This window comes from Argiope bruennichi, chromosome 4 (assembly GCF_947563725.1).
Source record: "Argiope bruennichi chromosome 4, qqArgBrue1.1, whole genome shotgun sequence".
Lineage (NCBI taxonomy): Eukaryota > Metazoa > Arthropoda > Arachnida > Araneae > Araneidae > Argiope > Argiope bruennichi.
In genome coordinates, this window is record NC_079154.1 from 2,197,367 (window position 1) to 2,220,679 (window position 23,313).

At 28.0% G+C, this 23,313-nt stretch overlaps 1 protein-coding gene across 1 annotated transcript; it reads left to right on the forward strand.

Annotated features, from left to right (window-relative positions):
* The first annotated feature begins 169 nt into the window (after positions 1-169).
* Positions 170-9,694, forward strand: LOC129965573 (myosin-2 essential light chain-like). The gene is made up of 6 exons (XM_056079584.1): positions 170-325; positions 427-454; positions 4,111-4,251; positions 6,259-6,423; positions 8,620-8,697; positions 9,497-9,694. The coding sequence occupies exons 1-6, from the start codon at positions 317-319 to the stop codon at positions 9,523-9,525; spliced, it is 450 nt and encodes a 149-aa protein (XP_055935559.1). The 5' UTR covers positions 170-316; the 3' UTR covers positions 9,526-9,694.
* Positions 9,695-23,313: the final 13,619 nt, after the last annotated feature.

The following is a 23,313-nucleotide window of genomic DNA, read 5'->3' on the forward strand; positions in this document are numbered from 1 at the left end:
TTTAATCAATGATATATTATATTGTGGCATGTGAATTTCAGATTTACGTCATGAAGTCCAGAGCTAAAGTATAGGTTATGATTCTTGAATCTTATTGGTTATTAAGAATCCTGTTGACCAATGAAACAGATAGAATGTGTTATACGTCTACTCCATACACACACACCTAATTCCTGAATGATGACCAATGTTCCATTACCGTTTGCATTTAGCCGCATCGTACAGATCGAGTGAACGTGATTGTTGTGTGTCTACAAGTTTGACAGATTAATTCTTGAGAATCAGTTTGAAATAATAATTAATAACCTTTCATAACATGGGGATGGTGAGTTTTATATGTGTTAAAATGTACTTATTTAATGCAATATTGTAAATGAAAATTTAGAAACAAATGACTCTTTTGTTAATTATGAATTTCTTTTTCAGGCCGGATTCAGTGATGATCAGCTGACAGGTAAGAGAAAAAAAATTAATATTTAGTATCAAATTCTGTCGTAGGATATCTAAATTACATTAGTCAAGAGCTTTCTTAATTGAAATGTTCGGAATGTTCCTTTCACAGTTTGTGTCCATATGAGGTAATTGGCACACCCTATACTTCATTACCTTACAAGGCATCGTCCTTACCCACTAATCGCAAAAGTTCTTTGAATACATTTTTCACCAATAATATTTGATTTGGATATTTTAGATAATTTTCTTATTTCTGGATAAGTTTATTATTACTCTTTAATTGCTGGTATTTTCATTTTTATTTGTATTAATTTGATGTTTTGGTGACAGTTATGCTTTCGGCAGACAACTGTAAATAAGACTATGTCAATATTAGTTAACTGTTTTGCTGCAGATTTCTTACACAAAATTACAACATTTATTTTTTATGTATGAAATGTCTTTATGTCATTTTTTGATTAACTATTTATAATATAAGGAAACAATTTTCTTTTTTTAGTAACAGGATATTTTTTACTGTAATTGTTATGGTAATTGCTAAGAATTCATTGTACTTTATTAAAAAAATTGTTACTTTTTTCATTTATAGAAAATTGTATAGCTTAAATTATATTCTTTGTTATATTCTTATTTTGTTTATTAATGTGTTTTGGTAGTCATGGATATTAGAATGAAACTAAGCTTAGCAATTGAAAAAATCATCTTACTTGTAATTAGTGTTCCTTAGTTTTTATTTGGCTATTAATTACTAGGAAAATTGATGCTTGTAAATTTATTTCTAATTGCAGACCTGATATGTATGAACTTTATATATTAAAGAGAAGTCTAATATTATTTGTATGAATTATTTAAACATATTTATAGATTTTAAGTTACAAATTGTTGCATATAAATTCTCTCTAAGAATAACTATTTCAGATTTTTCAATAAACTGATATGCAGTCTGTTAAACATAATAATAATGTCTCAGAAGGCAAATTTAAAATAGGCAATTAGCTTGATGACATTCTTTATTCTTTTTACATCATACCTCCTTGTGCCATTTCTTCTCTCTATATTTATATTAACAGTATGTTTCTTATTTCAGTGCTATAAATATGTTGCGATTCTGAGCTTTGATGTGAAATACTTTTAGACTGAGTAGAGTTTGAGAAAAATGTGATGTATATGTGACTGAGCATGTGATATATTTGTTATAATTGTACAGAAAAAAAAAACATGCCTAAGAATGCTTTTGAATTTGACACAGAAAGGACACTTTGCTGATTTTGGTATGAAACTGGAGGATTATATCTGCAAACTTTTTTCTATTTGTACCAAAATATTAAGACACAATGGTTTTGAAGTAAAGAAACAATCTTTTCATTTACTGTACTAGTAGTTTGGAGAGAGTTTAAAAATCATATCGATAACAGAACATAAGACTTCAACTTAAAGAAAGAAAAAAAAATGAAATATTTTATCTTAACATTCTATTTCTTGGATGTCTTGTTCTGTTAGCATATAATGTACCCAAACTGTCCTTTCTGGATAAATTGAAATTGTTTTTGCAATTTAAAAACAATGCACCCTTATAGAAATGATGAAAAGTATACTTCTGTAACAGTAATTCCTAACTGTTACCAATTCTGAATTAATGATTTATTTAGATACCAATTGCTCTTTAATTTGTTTTCATATGGAAACCCAAAATAAGTTAAAGTGAAATTCAACAAATAAAAAATTTAATTTTTAAATCATTACAGTTTTTTGGGGAGGAAAAGCATATAAAGATGAAGAAAGATTACAAAGAGCTTATGATAATCTTTTGTGATTGTGAGTCAGTAATGAATTCTAGACTTCTTACCTATATACAAAATGGTCCTAATGAATTTATATCCTTGATAACCACTATATTTATTCGATGAAGCAGCAGCTGTGAAACTATAAGGTAGATCCATCTGAAAAATAAGTCAAGTATGTGCAGAAGCTTCATGAAAATATCAAAGATTTATTGTGCATGTTTTTAACAAATTTTTGGTTTTATCGCTTGCTATTGGCGATCTTCAGACTTAACCACATGTCATTAGTAAACATAGTAAGAATTTAACTGTGATTAACATGACTTTTGTGAATTTTTGGCTATCAATAGACATTACAACTTTGGAATTTTTTTTTTGTGTGTGTGTGTGGGTGTTTTATTGTTGGCACGAAATTATTACATAAGTATCAGATATAAAATTGAATATCTTATTCATATGGTTCACAAACACGTAAGGAGAAATGTTGTTTTAAACATAGAAATATTGTGCTCTTTGGATGTAACAATATTTGGAAGGTCAATTAACCTTACAGAATTTTCTTAAAGGTCTATTCTGTGAAAGATTGTATTTATAGAATTTTCAAATTAAGAATCAGCCAAACAGAGAAGATTCCTTTCAAAGGTTAGAAGTGTTAGAAAAACTTGTTTAGAAGTGGTAGGGAAAAAAAACCTGTCTTTTGAACAGATCTTCAGGAAAACTGATTTATTTGTGAAAAATATTCCCAGTTCTTCTATTGATATTTCTGAAATGAAGTATATCAAAAGCAGATCGGAAAATTCATTGTTACATGTATAAAAATCAAATTTAAGCTGTTAGTCATGCTATGACATTTTCAGAAATGATGTATCTGTCTAAATAGAATGGTAGTTTGTTATTTTAAGAAGTAATGAAAAAAACCATGTATATTTGATGTTAATTTTATAAAAGTTGTCTTAATTTTTTGGTATTGATAGTTTTATCATTTTTATGATTTTTTTTTTTGTTTTTTTTATCAAAACCAAAAAGACATAATTTGTTTTGCAATAGAAGACATTGTATAATACAGAAATAAATATTAAAGTTTAAAGAATGCACATTTAAAATTAAATAAAAAATATTTTAATAAAAACTATACATTAATAAAACATAAAATATTCTACGCTTGGAAAATACGCAGATTTATGTATGCAAGCATGTACGGAGGGGATTAATTTTTTTTTGTTAAGGTGCTTAAAAATACTTAATATTTGCAGCTGTATGTCAATACATACCATGCAAAAGTCAGTACTGGAACATATTGAAGAAAAGTTAAATACAGTGTTTAAAGAACGCTAATACCCTCCTCCCTTCCCCTTATAATGATATTTTCTTTATCTGGTGCATTTCTACATATTCAAATATTAAAATTTAGCGATTCTTGAAAAACAATTATATTTTTGTGCTCATCGCGTTGTCATGAACAGTACAAATGGGTTGAAAATAAAAATGCTCATTCTTTGGAAAACAATATTCATAATCAATGAATTTTGGAAATATGAAATTGTATATTTTCTTAATAATTTAATTTTATAAAAAACAAACTTGAAATACTATTGTAATTTAGATGGGCACTTGATGTTCAATTATTTTGTAACAAACTTATTTGTTAAATTATTTCTTAATGATACATCAAATCATGATATTCTGAATTGATGTAGAAACGGTGAGAATAATTACTATTTGAAAGGCTAACAATTTTATTAGCCATCATTGGATGAATAAAAACAATTTCATCACTAAAATTCTAAATATTGTCTATTTTTATTTAGTACAATTCTTTTTTGTTCTTTTTTAGTACTCTTTTAAAATTACAGCATGTTGTATTTTTTTATGGTAGATTTCCAAGATGCCTTTTCCTTGTTTGATAGTCGAGGCGATGGGAAAATAAGTATTTCACAGTTGGGTGATGTGTTACGTGCTCTTGGTCAAAACCCAACTGAAGCAGAAGTGAAGAAATGTTGTCATCAATTGAAACCTGGTACACTATTTATATAATATTTTTAAATGTAATACTACCAACTAAATATTATTTTTGTTAGATGGGCTTTTTTCTTCAATTGTAGTCATTGCTAGTGCATATAATAAAATTGAATGTTATAAATATTAATTTTTAATTTTCTCTTTTGATGTAATCAAATTTCTCTTAATTTATGTTTTGTGAAATCAAAATTTATTTATTATTGCTTGTTTCTTACTTTAGTATTTATTTTTTATTTGTTTTGCTCTATATTGGATTCTATTTATCATACCTGCATGTTGATGTATAATTACTGCATTATCTAAAAAACTATTAGGATGAATGCAATATGTAAGGATGTATTATATAACTTTTGTTGATAATTTTCTACATATACATTTCCAAATTAATTATTTCAAATACGTGAAATAAATCTTTGAAGAATTCTATCATGGATAATAAATCTATTAATATTTTTTCTTAACAACCCTTTAAGTGTTTAAACCATAAAAAACTCACTTTTATTGAGAAAATCAAGTTTGTTATGCAAATGTGTAGGACTTTTTTTTTTTTACTAAAATTGCAACAGTTATCAAGCTACATTAATTCTAGCATGAAATATCTTGAAAAAAGATAACAATCAGTGGGAATGGTATGTTGAAAAAAAATCGGTACTTACATATTAATGCCACTGCAGCTACAGATTTGGCATTTTTTGCACTAATGCGCCAAAAAAAGAGCAATCCTGTTGTTCGCACACAACACTTAAAAACCGCCGAATTTGTAGCTGCGGTGGCGTTAATGCGTAAGTACCAAAAAATCTTATCTGTTGCCTTGTGCATATGTATCTTGTATTCAATGCATGTTTTGCCTGTTATTATAAAAGATGTTTTATTGCATGGAAATTGACTCAATCATTTCTGGGTATAAATGTAAAGTTGATGTAAATATTATTTATATTTCTCACTTTATTAAGATAACAAAATTAATAATTTTCATATGAATTTTGAAATCATAAGCAGTTTCATTTGGCATCATTTTGGCAGTTCATATTTTTATTATGTCATGAAGAAAATATTAAGAAATTAAATAGATTAAACAACTTATTTGAAATCATAATTTTGAAATGAACTAAAATATTGCATATTGAAATAAATAAGTAGTTATGCAGTAAGTTGAATAATCAGCTTAGAAGATTTTGTCTTAAAATTATTTTATTGTATTAAAAAAGAAACTTATGAAACCATAGCATATGTTCTTTCTATTCTAATTACTCCTGTTTAAAAATTGGAGGAAATATTTGATTTGAAAAAAAATTAAAAAAAATACTTGATTGTAATTATATATACAACATAAAACTGCCCATGTGTATGGATGTCTTGAAATATCTTGGCAGTTGTGAAATTGTTAAATATCTGTTTATTTGAATTAGTTGAATCATTTTTTAAAGTAGTAAGATGAAAGGTTATGATCAATATAACTAGTTAGATTAAATATTTTTAGATGCCACCACTCTATGATTATGATTTAAAATGTATTGTGCTTTAAGTCTCATATGCTATAGGAAATGCCAAATTGTAAAAATAAAATAAAATAAAGTTGTTAAAATTCATTTCCTGGGTTATATACTTCCAAAATGAGAAATCCTTTCCTTTCTTGTGAGTTCAGCAATTCTACAGGGTCTAGATAGTAGTAGAAATAATTTGACTACACATGAAGTAAAGGTTTTTTCTTTGTATTAAAGCAAGACTGATTTTCCTTGATATAACTTTTTTACAGAAAAAAAAAAAAAAAAGCACATATAATTGAATTTTGTATAATATTTGAAAAAAAAAAAAAAATGCTTTTTAAGACAGAATAATGGTCTTGCAAGCAAAAAATTTGTAATATTTGATGAAATATTGTTTTAATTAAGAAATTTTCATGTGATCTTGATTTCAACATAATACTTAATGTTATTAATATGAAGATTTTTAACTATAAATTTAAATATTTAATACACATTGCATGTTATGTCTTTTAATGTAGATGAAAGGATTGGCTTTGAAGTGTTTTTACCCATTTTGCAAACTATCAGTAAAAATCGCAGTACTGACACAGCTGAAGACTTTATTGAAGGACTTCGACACTTTGATAAAGATGGAAATGGTTTTATCAGTTCTGCTGAACTTCGTCATCTTCTTACTACTTTGGGTATATGTTGTTTATTTTTATTGGATAATATTTTAAAAGATACCTAACCTAAAGAAAATGTGCATTAAAGTTTGCAGCTTTAAAAGATTATTAAATATCTTTTTAGCAAATATATTGATCTCCTCTACACATTTACATCATAATTACTCTTGCAAGAAAAATAAATAAATAAAGCACATTTTGAAAGATTTTTTATTCTTGGCTTCTAATACTTTATAAAATGAGTCATACATGTACAAGAAATTATAATTCTACATGGAAAATTATGCTATATTTTGATTAATAAAGTATGTGTATGTGTATATATATATATATATATATATAATATAATCATTACAGCTAAAATTAATCTACATAATACTCGATAATATTCAATGCAAATAACTTATTATTATTCTATCATAATGAACAATTTTTCTAAAGTCAGTTTAATATTTTGTATGTGGGAGTAATTTTTCACATTTTTGAACGTGTAATGGGCAAATATAGTTTTTTCGCATGTTAGTCAATTTTATATTCTATGAATGTTATTTTTGTAAGTAACATTGTAAATAAAAAATTAGCTAATTACATATAATTTTATTTATGATTTAATAGAAAATATTCATTTTGCTGATAAATAGTATTTTATTATTGAATAGTAAACTAAAAAAAAATTTCTTTTATGTAGATAAAATTACAAAAAATGTAATAAAATAAAACACTAATTATTTCAAAGCCATAGAATGTAAATTCTCTGTTGTATACCATGCACATGAGATTAGTCTTTCACTTTCAACATCTTTTTCGGACTATAATCTCTAATGTATTAAAAAAAAGTTTAGACCACCATCTCATTTTTCTAAATAATCTTGTTTGTGTTCAAAATCTAAAGGTATTTAGAAATCAATTAAAAAATAAACAGGCTTGTGGCATTTTCCAACTATATTTTCTGAAAATATCTCGCAGAAATTATTTTTATTTCATCTGAAAATTTTAAATAACTGTGACACCCATTTTATTTCTAAACAATTTTTATTGTGAGAAATTCAAACCTCAAAGTTCAGTTTCTTTGTTTCATCAATTCATTTAATCATATATTTTTTCCAAGTTGTGATTTTAAAAAATTAATTTTTTTGGTTTATAATAAAAAGTAAGATTCCCATTTCTGCCTATATTTTGTAGTATACACACCATTTATTATGCTGTCCATTCCATCAAAAGCTCAAATCAATTTTTTTTTTTTTTTTTTAATAACTAAAAACTGAGTTTGTACACATATGCATTTCTGTGATGTTATTATGAGCAGATTTCAAATCAGTGAATACACAGTTGAATTTTATGATTTCAGCTTTTGCATTAACTTTCAAATTTTTGGAGCTGTGTATAAACTGTAATGAGTCAATACATAAGCATAAGGAAGTGAAAAGGTACAAAGATCCTAAAAGAGTATGGATTTGTGTTGTTTACAAAATCTGAAATTTCAGCTTTCTTTTCAAGGAATCTCTAGGATAATGGGATAATGGCAAGCACATTAAGGTTTATTGACATAAGACATGTTCTTGGTATTATCCAAATTGTTCACTGAAGGCAGCTTCCTGTGAAATTTAAATTTTGATTATTTTGAAAATGCACATCCTGAATGTCTGAAAAATGCTACACTAAATAATTTAATTTCTTCTCTTGTTTAGAAGATTTTTAGTAATTGATTGAACATTTTTCATTAGATTTCCCCAACTCCTTCAGAAGTTGTAAATTTATCATGATATATGAGGAATAAATTTAATATGGAAAATGCATTATATCTTATATGATGATTTCTAAAAAATACTATATTTTATAAAATTTATCTGTTTGATAATATTTTTTGGGATGTTTGTGTTGTGTAAAATTATTTATTATTTTTTAAAAACACAATTATAAAATTATATCATTCCAATTTGTAAGTACAATATAATCTTGAGAGAGAGATTTTATTTCATATTTTTCTAAAACTTGAATAAGGACTTCCCTACAAATGATTTATGTATGTTTATATGGCTGACAAATAACCTAATTTTGGAAACTGAAAACTACACATTTCATTACTTTTCCAAAATATTATATTCAAGTATAATATTTTAAATGAGTAGTTTTCAGTTTCCAAAATTAGGTAATTCTGCACTTTTTCCTACCTTGTAATGGTATTTTTAATAAAGTTTTTTTTTTTTTTTAAAGGGGAGAAACTCACTGATGATGAAGTTGAACAGTTGTTAGCTGGGCAAGAGGATTCACAAGGAAATGTGAATTATGAAGGTATGAATTCTTGTCTGTAAAATTATATGTATCTTGTCACTTCTGAAAGATTTCATAAATGCATAAATCTATATCTTCATAGAGAGAGGAATTAGGTTCATTTCATTTGCCTCATGTTAAAGTAATAAAAATCATTGTTAAAATTTAGTAAAATGGTTGTAGAAAACTTTTTATTTCACTAATAATGGCAGTGGATACTGGTTTCTCTTTCCTTTGTCTTTTCTCTCTCTTAATGCAACAGGTGACAAAATTTTAAAATTCATGGCAGAGGCTAAATCTGAGATACATTAACGATTTGTAATTTTTAAGATAAAATTAATTTTGTAACTCTAATCTTGTTTTTCACAGAATATAAAAATATGTTATACATTACCATTAATAAACTATTGATACTACTAAAAAAGTACCTATTTAGTGTATCTTAATAAATTTCCTTAGAAGTTAGAACATTGAATATTGCTTCTATCGAGGGATTTCTTAAAATTCGTTTTATTGTTTTATAAGTGTTATTGAAATATTTCTCTTGTACCTAAAAAGGTTTATTTCAGCTATATTTTGTTTGTAATTTCTGAATATTTATATTAATTTCTGTTAAATAAGTTTAATGTGTTAATGAACTGTCTGTTGATAGTATTTCTAGTTGTTGTTATCATTATAAATAAATGAAATTTTTTGGCTTTCATTATTCCTGTTTTAACAAATTCAGCTCCAGATGCCACAGTATAACAAAAGTGATATATTGTTTATTACAATTTTTTTCCCCTTATAAGTTTATATTGATTATAACTTACTTTTTCAGATTTTGTTCGAATGGTCATGAGTGGTTGATCTACAAACCATTTATTATTTAATGAGGATTCCATTACATGCATTGCCTGGAAAGATATGTTCCATGTTAAAAATTAAACTTTTGTTACATAAAGAATTTTGTTTACATACCTTTATATTTTAATATGCTGCTTCAGTTCTTGCATTTGAAATAAAATTTTATCTTGTATTTATTTTGTTTTTCATCTTCAAGTCTTTCTGTGCATTGCAAAATGAATAGGATAGACATTTCTAAACATTTCCTCTTTCTGTACTTCACTAATTTTCTTTATCCTTTTGCAGAGTTGCATTAATATTTTATCATTATATCCATCCGTAACATATTAAATGCTTCATTATCATATACTAGGCAATTTGTTTATTATTATATTAAAGAAAGCAGTTAATGCTCTAGTTTGGAATAATCTGTAAGTAGAAATTTAATTTATATGGCTTTTTATATTTTGAATACTTTTATAAAGATAAACAAGAGTAGTCTATAATTTTTTTTTTTTTTGAATAAATTAGTATAACTTAGACATACATGTTTTGTTTCAATAATTTTTTAAAAAAGATTATGTGCATTGAGATATTTGTTATATATAAATATTTACTTATAATGCAATGCTATTGTATTGTTGTAAACTTCTGCATAAGTGTTTCAAATTATATTATTTTTAATTTCACGAGTCAAGATAGTTTTGTGAAAGAATAGTTTTGATTTATTTTGAGATTTGAGAGCATTTAAATCCGTTTCAGTACTGACATTTAATTTATATTTATTGTATTTTTTTCCATTCTTTTTTTGTAGAGGAAATAGAATGTATATTTTACCTATTGCATAGAAAGTTGAAAGGATTATATATAATTAAACTTGATTCAAATATTTTAATTAATTTTTATGATGGAAATGAATTAATAAGATGTTTTATAGTGATGAAAATTCTAAATTAGAATTCTAAAATATATTATTTTCAGTCATAATATATTTTAGAATTCTGAATTGGTAGTTTTCCTTCTTTTCTGTTTGTAAGATATACCAAATTGACAGACATTAATAATTTTTAAAATCAGGTCTTATGCTTGATAATATTGTAAATCATTAATTTAAATGCTAGCTTGTTATGAATCAATAGTTTCTACATTGATTTAAATTAGTTATTGAATTTTGTTTCTAATAAAGTATTTTTTTTTCCCTGCAAAGAACAGTAAATTAGAAGCATTTAGAAGTTTGGTTGTACTTAACACATTTTGAAATTAAAATAAAAAAATTGCTCTAGAAGTTAATATTTTATGTGGTATATTTTTTATATTATCAGATGCTTCTACCATTCAGTTGTTTTTCCATGACTTTATATCACCCCTACCTAGATTTTCTTACAAGTTGTATTTTAACAGTATTATTTAATACTTTTGTTAAAAATATGAAATCCTTTGAGAATGAAAAGATTTTGTGATCAAGTGAAAAAAAAAATCAATTAACACAAAATTTTGCTTGGTATAAAATCTTTAGATTTAACTATTAAAATTAATGCATTTCTTAAACCTTTCAGTGCTTGTAATCGAGATTTATATGCCAAGAATACTGTAAATGCATAATATTATTCTACAAGGATTGTTGAAACAAAATTCTATAGCTTGCATTTATATTGATTATATAGTTTAATCTTGATTTTACATTAATCGGGTTTTGAAAAGCTTGATTAGCCAAAATGCAAGAGGTTTTAAATGCAGTGGTGTTATAAAATTAAGCCACACAGAGCAGTTCAAATACATCTACATATTTATTATCGACTATTCTTGATTTTGTGCAGGGGAAAAGTAATGAGATGGCACTGTATTATGTTTTGCCATCATAAAAGTATCCAAATATATTGAATATTTTCTGAAAATTAAATCCGAATGATATTCAAATTGAGAATACATCCTCTTTAAAAATATATAAACTATATTTGTGTAACAAGTAATGATATTTTTACATTTTCATCACCTTTGAATTTATTTGCATAATGGGAAATGTCCAGGTATAAAATTTTAGGTATTTTAGTTCAGAATAACTGGGAAATGTATTAGAAAAAAAATCAGTCTATTTAAATAGGTTCAAATGTAGAAGATAATTGCTTTGTTAATACTTTCTTTTATTTAAGTTTTCATTTCAGTTAATATAATTTCATTCTCTCTATATATATATTGAAAATGTATTGTTTGAAACAAAATGACCTAAAATTCAATTTGAAATACATGTTTTTATTTGCATGTTTAACTACAAAAACTAATAATAGTTAAACAGTATTCTCAAAGCATTGTGTTTAAAATTACTTTGTAGCACCTAGAAGAGGCAAAGTAAAGATCTCCTAAATTTGATACATGAACCTCTAAACTTCATCATTTTTTAGTTTCTTGACAGTTTGCTTCATCTCCAGAAGTTTACTCTATAGTTTTCAGTTCCAGCTTGCCAAAGAGACTTGTGTTTCTCAACTAAATAGAGCAAGTATGTAATGCTCATGATCTGGAAATTGCTGTTGAATTGCATTTTCCTGTCATAGCTATTACTTTATTCATTCATTGATTTATTAAACAGAGTTAGTTAGATATTCTTTTCTAGTAATACGTAAGAAAGGAACATGTGTAAGAAAGAACGTGTAAACATACGTAAGAAAGGAACATGTATTTTTCAAATTGTGGAAGATATGGCAATAAGAATCAGTTGTTAGTTCTTTGAAGCATTTCATTGTAATTGAAATAAAAACAACACTTATTTATTTCACATTTCCACCAGATGTTACTTTAAATTGGTGTTTCTCAACCTGTTTTTGCTTTCATATACCTATTTATCATCAATGCTCCATATACAGTCGTCAAAAAAAAAACAAACTTTATAACTTTTTTATTTGTTATTATTACAAATTTGGTGTCGTTGGAAATGAATCAAGCAGGCAGATTTGTTCCAAAAAACAAACTGATTAACCAAGTTAATTAATTTACTACCTTGAAATTTTTTCCATTACAGCTGTCACTTTTGCGTGTGTTTGCTGAATCGATCTGTCGTCATTAAATTAATTTCTCAATAAAATGTAAAGGAATTCTGACGATAATTTTAAGGGTTGTGGAAAATGCTTCCAATGTTAAATGAATCTTATGAACTTTTGACGATATCATGGAAACTATAGTATATTTCTGGAAATTTTTTTTAGTAACTTAAAGAAAATCATATTTCATAAAATCACGAAATATATAAATAACATTTAATATTTTTATGAATTTTTAAACTTGAGTATGGAAAAAAGTGAATTATTACGAATTTTGACGGCCTTTATAATATTGCTGTTAGTTAAATATTAATTTTCAGATCAAACGATTTTAATTTAACATGAAATTTGCTTTCTTCTTAAAAAATGAATGCTTTTTTTCCATCCAGTATTGACTGTAGGAATGTTTAATTAACCCTTTAAAGGGCCATTTTTTTCTAGTCCTATTATGTTAAAATATTTTTAGGCTTGAAATTAGAATAAGAAAAGGGATTCATTTAGCCTATTAGATAAATTTAATTTGATTAATTAATAATTAAATAAATCGAGGCATCATTTTGTGTAAGATAAAGAACTGAAGCATCTAAGTTTCTGTCTTTCTAAAAAAATTTGTCCGAACTGATGCCAAACTACACAAATTCATACAAAGATTGATAAATTTGGTGGGAAGCATACTTCCCACGGCCCTAGAAAGGGTTAAGTTTTACTTATTACCGGCATTTACTGTTTGCAAGCAAATGAAATAGAGATCCGTATCATTTCTTACCACTCATTAAATTAATTAATTCTAAAATAAGAATATTAGTTAGCACTTATTATTTATATACTCAACGGCTTAATGCTGACCACTCATTTATCAATTCCTTTAATTAGATGGACGATATTTTCAAAATATTCGTAAAATGATTCCCTTAGAGTTACAAAATATTCCTCTCTTTGCAACAGTGTTTATAATATATATATATATATATATACACAAAAGTATTAGAATCAAGTTAATAGGGAAAACAAAAAATCAAAAAAATTAAACCAAAAAAATTATAAAAAAAGAATCCGGCCTGAAGACTTTTTCAAGGGTCACCCTCAGGCAGGGATTCAAAGAAAGGGATTTTTTCTGTGAGGAAAAAACAGACATTGTCTAAAAATGATTCCTCGTGACCCGAAAATCCCCTGAAATTATGCTCAAGAGATATACCATTTTAACAGAAAGGAAATATAAAACAACAAATAAGAAGAAATTAACCACAACAAAGTAAAAATACAATAACAAAAATAACAATGGCACTAAAATTAAAAATTAAAAACGAAAAGGCCAGTACATACCATTAACAGTCAAGAAAACTTTAAACTATTGATTGTGATTCCCTGTTTTTAAAAAAACTAGAGGTAAATTATGTAAACAGATGTAGGCTCTCAGCGCCATCTATTGAGTAATCCAATATGCAAGGAAAGTTCTATTTTTATTTAAGCCAAAGGATTAATCCCAAACCATACCTTGTTTAATTAAAAAATTGACATTACAGTAATTTCTAGGAAATTCATTTTTAATTAAATTTTTAAGGAGGCTGATGCTTCAATATAAGAATTTTTATTATTGCAAACCCTTTTGATCCTGTTAACTTGTGAGAAAATTAGATTTTTGAAAATTTTAGAGTTTAGATTGGAATGGTAGTTACATAGTTTTGTTATTTTAAAGTTGAAATCATCCCTTTTATCGTATATACCAACTATTGTTTTATCATTAGCAATTTCGATTTTTAAATCCAGAAAGGTAGCCTCAAGTTGATTTTTATTTGTATCTTTTAGAATTAAATCTTTTGGATAGCAATTAGTAATAATATTAGTATTGTCGAAGTTAATCAAAAGTAGGTCATCAATATATCTCCACCCGTTTATTAAATTATATTTAATTATTTTTTTCTCATAGTAATGCAGGAAAATATTAGCTAAAGCACTTGAGAAAGCGGTTCCCATTGGAATGCCCTTGACTTGTTTATAAAAATTAATACCATTAAACACGTAATTTTCAGTAATATTAAAATTACATAACTGAAGCCAGTTATTTTTAGGAATGATATTTTCATTTAAATATTCGTCATATATAAAAGTGCAGACCTTTATTAATTTTTCATGAGGTAGATTAGTGTATAAATTTTCGAAATCAAAAGTATTAAGTTTATTAATGTTGTTATCTTTAAGAAAATCCAATACTTCTTTGTTACTAGAAATAATAAAGTTGTCTTCATTTTTTATTTTGTCCAGGATAATTTTTAAGTATTTAAAGAAATGTTTACCCGTATAGTAATTATAACTGCCAGTGCTACAGGTTACGAATCTGAATTTTAATGGATTTTTATGAAATTTAACTGTTGGGAATAAATAAGGATAGTTAAGAGAGCAAGTCTTAGTTTTGGTTTTTTTTGCGAAAGCTAGCATTCTTTTATCTAATTCCTTTTTCCCGGTGTTCTTTAACATATAAGTTGCATTAGAGTTATATTCATTAATTAAAAGTTCTTTATAATAATATTTACAAATTAAACAGAAATTATTTGCTGATTTATCTATTACTGTAATATATATATATATATATATATATATATATATATATATATATATATATATATATATATATATATATATAATTTTGAATTTCTAATACGAGAAATTGTAGCTTGAAAAAGTGCTTGGCTCAATTCGTTTGTTTCGATTGCATCAGCCGTTACACAATAGTGAAAATGTCCGTCACTCTGTCACAGTAGCTCTTATAGTACTAATTTTTTTCCTTGTATTTTAATGAGTAATTTTTGCAAACTTCGGCATGCAGTTCATAGACAATATGATAGTCTATAAGTAGTAAAATGTTAATAAATACTAAAAAGTATTGTGTAATTCATAAAGAATTTTCAACAAACTCCCGATTTTAAATCCACAATTTTTCCGTATGCTATAAAATGTTCTTCTGTTAAGCTTCTTCGTTTATTACCTTCAATCTAATTTACCTGGTAAGTCTCATCTCTCTGATCGAATCCAAAACTCGATAAAGCAATCCAAAGCATTATGTACAATGCCTAGACATTCTATAGAATACCTGCGTGTTTCATACTTTGCCGGTAACACATATTCAAAATCAGTCTGGCAATAATACTATCAAAATAAGAATAAAAATTTATATATTTCATATTCAAAATAAATGTTTCCAAGACATCATATTTCGAATTCGGGTTTTATTAAAACTACTTAAAGACAATATTATGTCGTTTTCCTTTTTTTTTTATAAGGAATGAAAAAAACTGAAGTTTTTTTTTTATCATCATGTAAGAACATGAAGTTGTTTTGGTTTGGAGCTTTTGAAGCCACAAAATGCAAGGGCTGAAAATTGGCAATTTATCGCTTTTGAAGCATCAATTTTTGCGCTTTTAGTGTTATTAGATTACGACAAAAAAGGTCGTCACATTCGACGATTTATCGCCAAAAAAAGTTATAACTTCGCGCGATAGTCCACCATGTATCCGATTGTTCCTGTCTGGCTAGTATAGGGCAAGGCCCTAAGAAGTTATCGGCCGAAGGAGCACAGAGAAGAAAATGGGAATGAGCACGAAACAACGAAGGGAAATATTAAAACTTATATAATTTTTTTTTTTTTAATTTTCAATTTTTCTTGCAGACAAAAAAAGTTTAGGAGCTCGAATGATTTTGAGATAGGGCAAAAAAAAAAAAAAAAAAAAATCGCTATTCTAAAAGTTGACGACTGCGCAGTACAATAGTCACATGATAATTCCAAACTACTTTAAACCAAATTTTTGCAAAAAACATCATTTTCTAAATATCGAAGCATGCGTAAACTGATAATCACGTGATTGTTTCAAATCAATTTAAACTGGTTAATGACAAATTAAATAAGATAAAGAATGGTTTTAAAACATAGTAATGTTCTCACATAAAATTTACGACAGCAGATTTCATTTTTTTTTTATTTATTATGTTTGCTCATATTTAGGTGGTAAAATAGATTTCTATTAGACGATTGCATTTTAAATTTCATTCAAATTAATGGTTTTGATGAAAAAAACGTATAACAAATTTCATCTTTCTCACACTTTCCATTTTTGAGTTAGCGTATACTCGCATTCAAATGAATGTTATTATTATTTTTTTAATTTGGCCTCAGATTTGCTTGAAATTTAGATTCACTGAAATCCAATGGTAAATTTATTCAAATACTAGCCGCCTTTGGCGACCAGCCGGTTAGCCAGTATTACCGCTCGCTAAAATTTTCAATTAAATATTTTCAGTAACTGGTCTCTTAATAGATTCTCAAACAAAACATTTTTAATCTTCAAATTTTGATAGTCATACCAAACTTATACTGTTGTTTAGATCGTTTCGTTCAATTTACTATATATATTTTGCTAATTTGTTGTCATTTCCGGTAAAACTTTAATTTAAAGTGGAAATGGTGAAATTGCAATTAGTATAAAGATATTTTTTAATGAAACCAAGCTTTTTATTTTATTTGTCATTTTTATTGTTATTTTATTATTATTATTGAATATGAGTATTGCAAACAGAATCGCTCGGTATTTGTCTTATGTGAACTACAAAATATTTTTCATAATTTATGTAATATCACAAACAATAATTCAACAAAAATTTCTCAGATTCAGCATAAAATTCAGTTTTTAGTTTTGCTTTCAAAAGGATTGAAATGAAATCAATAAAAATATCTTGTTCCGGCCTATAAATATATTTCAAAAATTATGAAGTCTAAATTTAATACAGTAAGGTATCAGATTCTGAGAAATATTCTGGACAGACCAAATTTTAAATAAATGAATGAATGTTTCTATTTTCAACGATCAACTAAGACTTATTTGTGAAGTTTTGAATGTTAAAAATTTAGAAAAACTCAACATTTTCATAATCTTAGACCAATTAATCTTGAGAAACCTGCGCGCTGATTGACGATCAATGGAAAATCTAAAATTATCCTTTTTTTTTTTTTTGAATAGTGATATTTAAATTTTTATAAATCAGTCAGTTTAAGTGATTGATTTTGTTCATTGGAAATTAATTCTTTATTTAAAATATTAGTGTTTCAAAAACATTTTGTTAAACGTGATTTCCACAGCAGAAGCTTTATGTAAAATCAAAAATTCGTTATATATTAGAGTATTTATTGGATCAAGTTACATAATATATATTCATTTTCCATTTAGACCATTTTAGCAGATCTGTGTCTTACTAAAGGTTTACAAATTAGCAGTGTGGCCCTGATTTGAATGGATATCCTGTTCATATTAAACAAAACTTGCCTGAAAATAAAACTGATTTATTGGATTATTAATACAGATAGTGTAAAAGATCATAAAATAATTTTTCTTGAATTTATTTTTTAGAAAAAAAATAATATTTCATATTTGTTTCATTTCCTACAGACACGTGCCGAAAATTATATTTTTGCAGATTTCATTTCCAAAAAGATTTAATTTATTTTTAGTTGGAGCTTTAATCAATGTGATGGCAACACTTTGAAAAAAGCTAATTTTTTCCCATGAATGCGAAACGTGCTCGTGCAGCTTAAATTTTATTTTTATTTTGTACGCAAAAAATTGTTGAAAAATAAAGTTAAAATATTTATTTAAAAATTCATTAAAAATAGAAATTTAATTTTAAGGTTAAAACATTGGTATCATTTAAAAGATAAATTTTTGATCTTTAACTTGATGTAAAAATCTTTTTTGTGCGGTAATATTTTAGGAAGTTATAGCAGAAACACGCTAAAATTTCGCTTATTTTTTAAATAAATAAAATTTTAATTAAAAATTCGAAAAAATAACCCCGAGGTGCACATTCCCGGCCTCCAAGGTATACATGTGCCGAATTTCGTAGATGTTGGTCGAACGGTCTGGCCTGTAGAGCGCCAACACACACACACATTGAGCTTTATTATAAGTATAGATTTAGCAATGAAAGCCTTTTAATTGTCCTGCTTGTAGAACTAGGCGTCTGCGTCCTGAGATATCCGCCTCTGTCTCCAGGTTGTCAATGATAGCAAAGTTTTAGAGGAAACGGTTCTCGATCATCCTTCATTCTCCCTGGCTTTTTTTTTTTTTTTTTTTTGCGAATTTAAATATTCTTATCTGGAAAAAAGTAAATGAAACTAATGGAATATTTCTCAAATGTTTATTAAAAAAATTCTAAATGTAAGGGGGAATTGATTTCGCTAGCTTTTTTCTTTTAACCCTTTCCCGTCTTTATTCTATATCAATAACTTAGCCGAATCTGCTGCCCTTCTAACTCATAACCCTTTACTCCGATCTTATTCTTATTCCCCCCCCCCCTCATTTTTCAGCAGCATGAAGGCATCGCGGCGCACATCTATCTGCCCACCAGCACGTGTCACTCTCCCTGCTCGAAAACAGTGACGTCACCCAGATAAAGTTTATGGTGGTGCATCAAATCGGCTGGTTATTCGCTCTTTTCTAACCCGTTATCTACTGATTAGGATAATAAAATTCTAATTAAAAACTGGAAAAAATAACCCGCAGGTGCACATTCCCGGCCTCAAAGGTATACACGTGCCAAATTTTGTAGCTGTAGGTTGAATGGTCTGTCCTGTAGAGCGCTAACACACACACATACATTGAGCTTTATTATAAATATAGATTACAGCTTTTTGCTCTGTTTAATTCATATACGGACAAGTAAAAATTGTTTATTTAAATATTATTTCTTTACTGTAAATATTACTTTCATGAAGTTCTGTAACCAGATAAGTGGAATTTCATCCCCTAATTTATTTTCACTTCCGTAATTTAAAATTTCAATTTTATAATAGTAACAGATAAATTTTTAAATATTTAGCATTTGCTAACAGTATGAAATAATTAAAGTAATTAACTCTATGTAAAAATCATAATGTGTAATATTTTTATTATAATAAAATACTCCTATGAAACTTAATAAATCTTCTATCCGGTTATCAATCGTTTCCGTCTGAAAATAAAATTCCTTCTCTTTAATAAACACCGATCAGACAATAAATAAAGTTGGAACCTTGCATGTAGCACGAAAATCACAAGCATTAGACAGACTACGAAGAAAAGAGTAAACAACGAATAAAGGTAGAGAAGCAACACAAAGAAAAACATTTTATTGTATTTCACAAATTTTCCTCCTTTAACTACGATGCATGCGGCAGATGGTGCCTCCCACCGAAACATGTACTGTCATTAGAGGAATCTGTTGAATCTTACGTCTTATGGCATCTTTCAAATCAGATACAATTTGCAGAATAAATGCATAGATTTTAGATTTTGATTATCTCCATAGTCAATAATCCAGTGGAGTGCGATCAGGTGACCTTGGCGTCCACTGAAATGTGAAATGGCGAGAGACAACTTACCAAACGTTTGTATTAATAAACATTTAATAGAATCCCCACATGCGTAGGACCGCCATCATACACCCACACTATGACAGATAGAACATTTTGCTGTTGCAATTCGAGAATCACCAAATTAGTCAACATTTCTAGATAGCGATCATTTGATATCAAATACATTTTTAGTAGACCTGAGGAAGTAACTTCTGCAAAAAAAGTAAAGATAGAGGTTAAAATTGCTCGTTATACCGCACCAAACAATCACCTTTGCATCTTGTAACGGAATGTCAACCAGATCTTGAGGGGCGGGGAGGTGTCTGCCTGCCCAATGCACGTATATTTTCGAATTCATGTTACCAGCGACGAAAAATTCGCTTGCCCACAGCATGCATAAATCTTGCAGTTAAAAATAAAATTAGCATAAAGCATAAAATTAGTTGGTTATCATTCGCTTGCAACTAACTGCTGGACGCATCGGAAACTTTTGAATAATAGAGCGTATAATCTTGGGGATCCTAGAAGTTGACAACAGCAGAACGTGCACTTGTGCGGGAAATTTCGCTTATCATCCGATGAACTTCCGCCGTCTCGACAGGAAAGAAACGCCGTCCCGGTCGACAGCGATCACATGTGTAATCAGTTTCATCAAATTTACGTATGAAGTACAGTAGAGCTTTCCCAATACGTAGGTTTCGGCGTTGTCTATGATTTCTGCGATACACACATAATGCCTCTGCGGCGTTTTATTGATTCCAGTAATACGTTATTTCATAGGACGGGAAAGCAAGATAGACGGCACACATATCACATTGCCTTTTTTTTTCAACTAGTGCGACGATGTCTAATGACTAATCACGAAATTAAGCATAGGAAGGAGGAGGAATGGAGGTTTGTTTTCTGGCGTATGCTCCTGAACGAGTTCTTAGCTTGTGTCGGGTTAACAAAATCAAAACATATCTTGGTTTATTTTTCTCATTTCGAAGCAGAATCAGTAGGCTTTAGACAGAGCTTAAGATTCAGTATAAAATCTGGCATCATTAAAAAAGAAAGTCGTGCTCTGGTAGGCATATCATAGTTGTTTTCTCTTTTCATCTTAAGTCTGTCTAGCGCTGCTTATTTTCTTGTTATAGGTACCGTTCCAACGTTAATTATTATTATTTTTGCTATATTTATTCTAATACTAAAAAAAAGAATATTCTAATAAAAAAAGAACATATCCTAATAAAAAAAAATACGTTGTTGTCATTTGAAAATTTTGTCACCATAACCATAATTGTTGTTTTTCGTATGTTGCTTAAGCATATACCTTAAAATAACTTGAGCCTGATTGTTTGAAAAAAACGGCTTTTTGATTTAAAAAAATATAACGGTCTTTTGTTTATAAAAAAGCGAAGTTGCGTTTAAAAATACTTTACGATGGATTTTTTTTTTTTTTTTTTTGCATCTTACTCTCAAGTTTAGACAAGGTTTCTCCTCATATTTCTACTCTGCTTAATTCAATTTGTCCGAGGTAAGATTGTTCCTTTATATTTTGGAGATTTTTTCTTCATTGCAAGCTGAGTCACACATTTGTTTCAGTGCAAAACTTTAGTGATGAATGCTTTCAATTGAATTCTGAATCTCTCGCCTTCAACACGATGCCTCAAATTACTGACATTTATTTTTTGAATGAAAAACCTGCCGAGGACCTTGTGCTAAATTTAAGTCAAAAACATTACGAGGAAATTAACGTCAGTTTTTCTAATGTGAATGCTTCTTCTCAAATACCGCGCACAAACCCCATTCTGATGCAAACTTTCATAAAGCAAAATATCGACAGGCACTCAAATATCACGAACATGAGATTTACCCGGCAAGGGAAACTACAAAGTTTTACTACAAAGGATCCGGGATGCGCAAAACAACTTCTTAGCTTAGAACAGATTAACGATACTAAGGTTACTTCAAACGTTATTTGGGAAGGAGTTACTTCTAGATTTCTGCTTATTGATATGCCCACATGTGTTCAATTCAAAGAAGTTGCAGACGAACTGCGAAAGTTTAATGATATTGAAATCAGAGAGATGAGACGTTTTGTCAAACAAAATTCGACACAACAAACTTCCCCAATTCTCGTAACAATTCTGGATACTTCCCTTCCAGATTCAGTTAAACTTTATCTTACAATCCAAAAAATTCGACCTTTTATCGATCGGCCTAGACAGTGTTCAAAATGTTACAGTTTCCTACACCCATCTAGGATATGTTCGAAAGACCAAGTTTGCCAATTATGTGGAACAAAACACGTTGGAAGTTGTCAAAACCCAGTTAAATGCATTAATTGTCAAGGTTCTCATGCAGCAACATCTAAAGCATGTCCCTTGTACGTCAAAGAACAACAAATTTTGGATCTAAAATGTCGTAACCACCTCACTACGGGGAAAGAACGACGCATATTTAATGCATCATCTAATACAACTTATGCGACTGTTACTAGATCGATCACAAAACCCATTGACTTTGAAAAATCTTTAAACAACAAAATGGAATCCAACATTCAAAACATCAACAAAAAGATGGAGCAACATTTCAATGCGCTATTGGAAATATTTCAAAAGACGGTCGAGTCTATGGTGCAACAGTTAATTCATGTGATTGACAAAGGTGAAAAAATTAAATCTCCATCCAGGAAGAAAAAAGCTTTACTTAATGCTTCGAAGAACTTCGCTAGTTCTACCCATGTAGTCAACCCATGTAATGGGACGCTGGTGGCCCTGCTGGGACTTCGGATTAATAATCTTTTTTTGCGCTTTGTTTTCTTTTTGCTGTTTTCTGTTCCTCTCCCGTTTTACTGCTTGTTGTTTCTCTTATTTGCAAAGCGCTGCTTCAGTTTTATCTTTCCCAAATGCTTGGTTTTTTTTTGTGTGTGTGTGTGTGTGTGTGTACGTCACCTCGGTGTTTGGTTGACTTTTTGCAGAGTTTGCAGATTATTTTTTCCTTTTCTGTTGGTTTAATCTATTAGTATGCGTTTTGTTCAGTGGAATTGCCGTAGTATTAGGAATAAAAAAAATTTGGCTTGGTATTCCCCCCTTCTCAATTTCAGATTTCTGGATTTTTCAAGAAACTTTTCTTTATGCTGAAGAAGATTTTAGTTTCTATAAAAAAAGGTTTTTTAGATCTCACAGGGAAGGCAGACTGGGAGGAGGCCTTTTAATTGGAATCCCCGATCATTTGTCGGCATACATAATCCCCTCAAAATTCGGACGTGGAAATCCTCACCGTTAAAATCATTACAGCTTCTCTAAACTTTTGTATAGTTAACATTTACGCTCCTACAGGTTTTGACATTGAAATTTTCGGAAACTTTTTTAACTCTCTTTTTGTACCAACTTTCATCTTTGGTGACTTTAATTTACA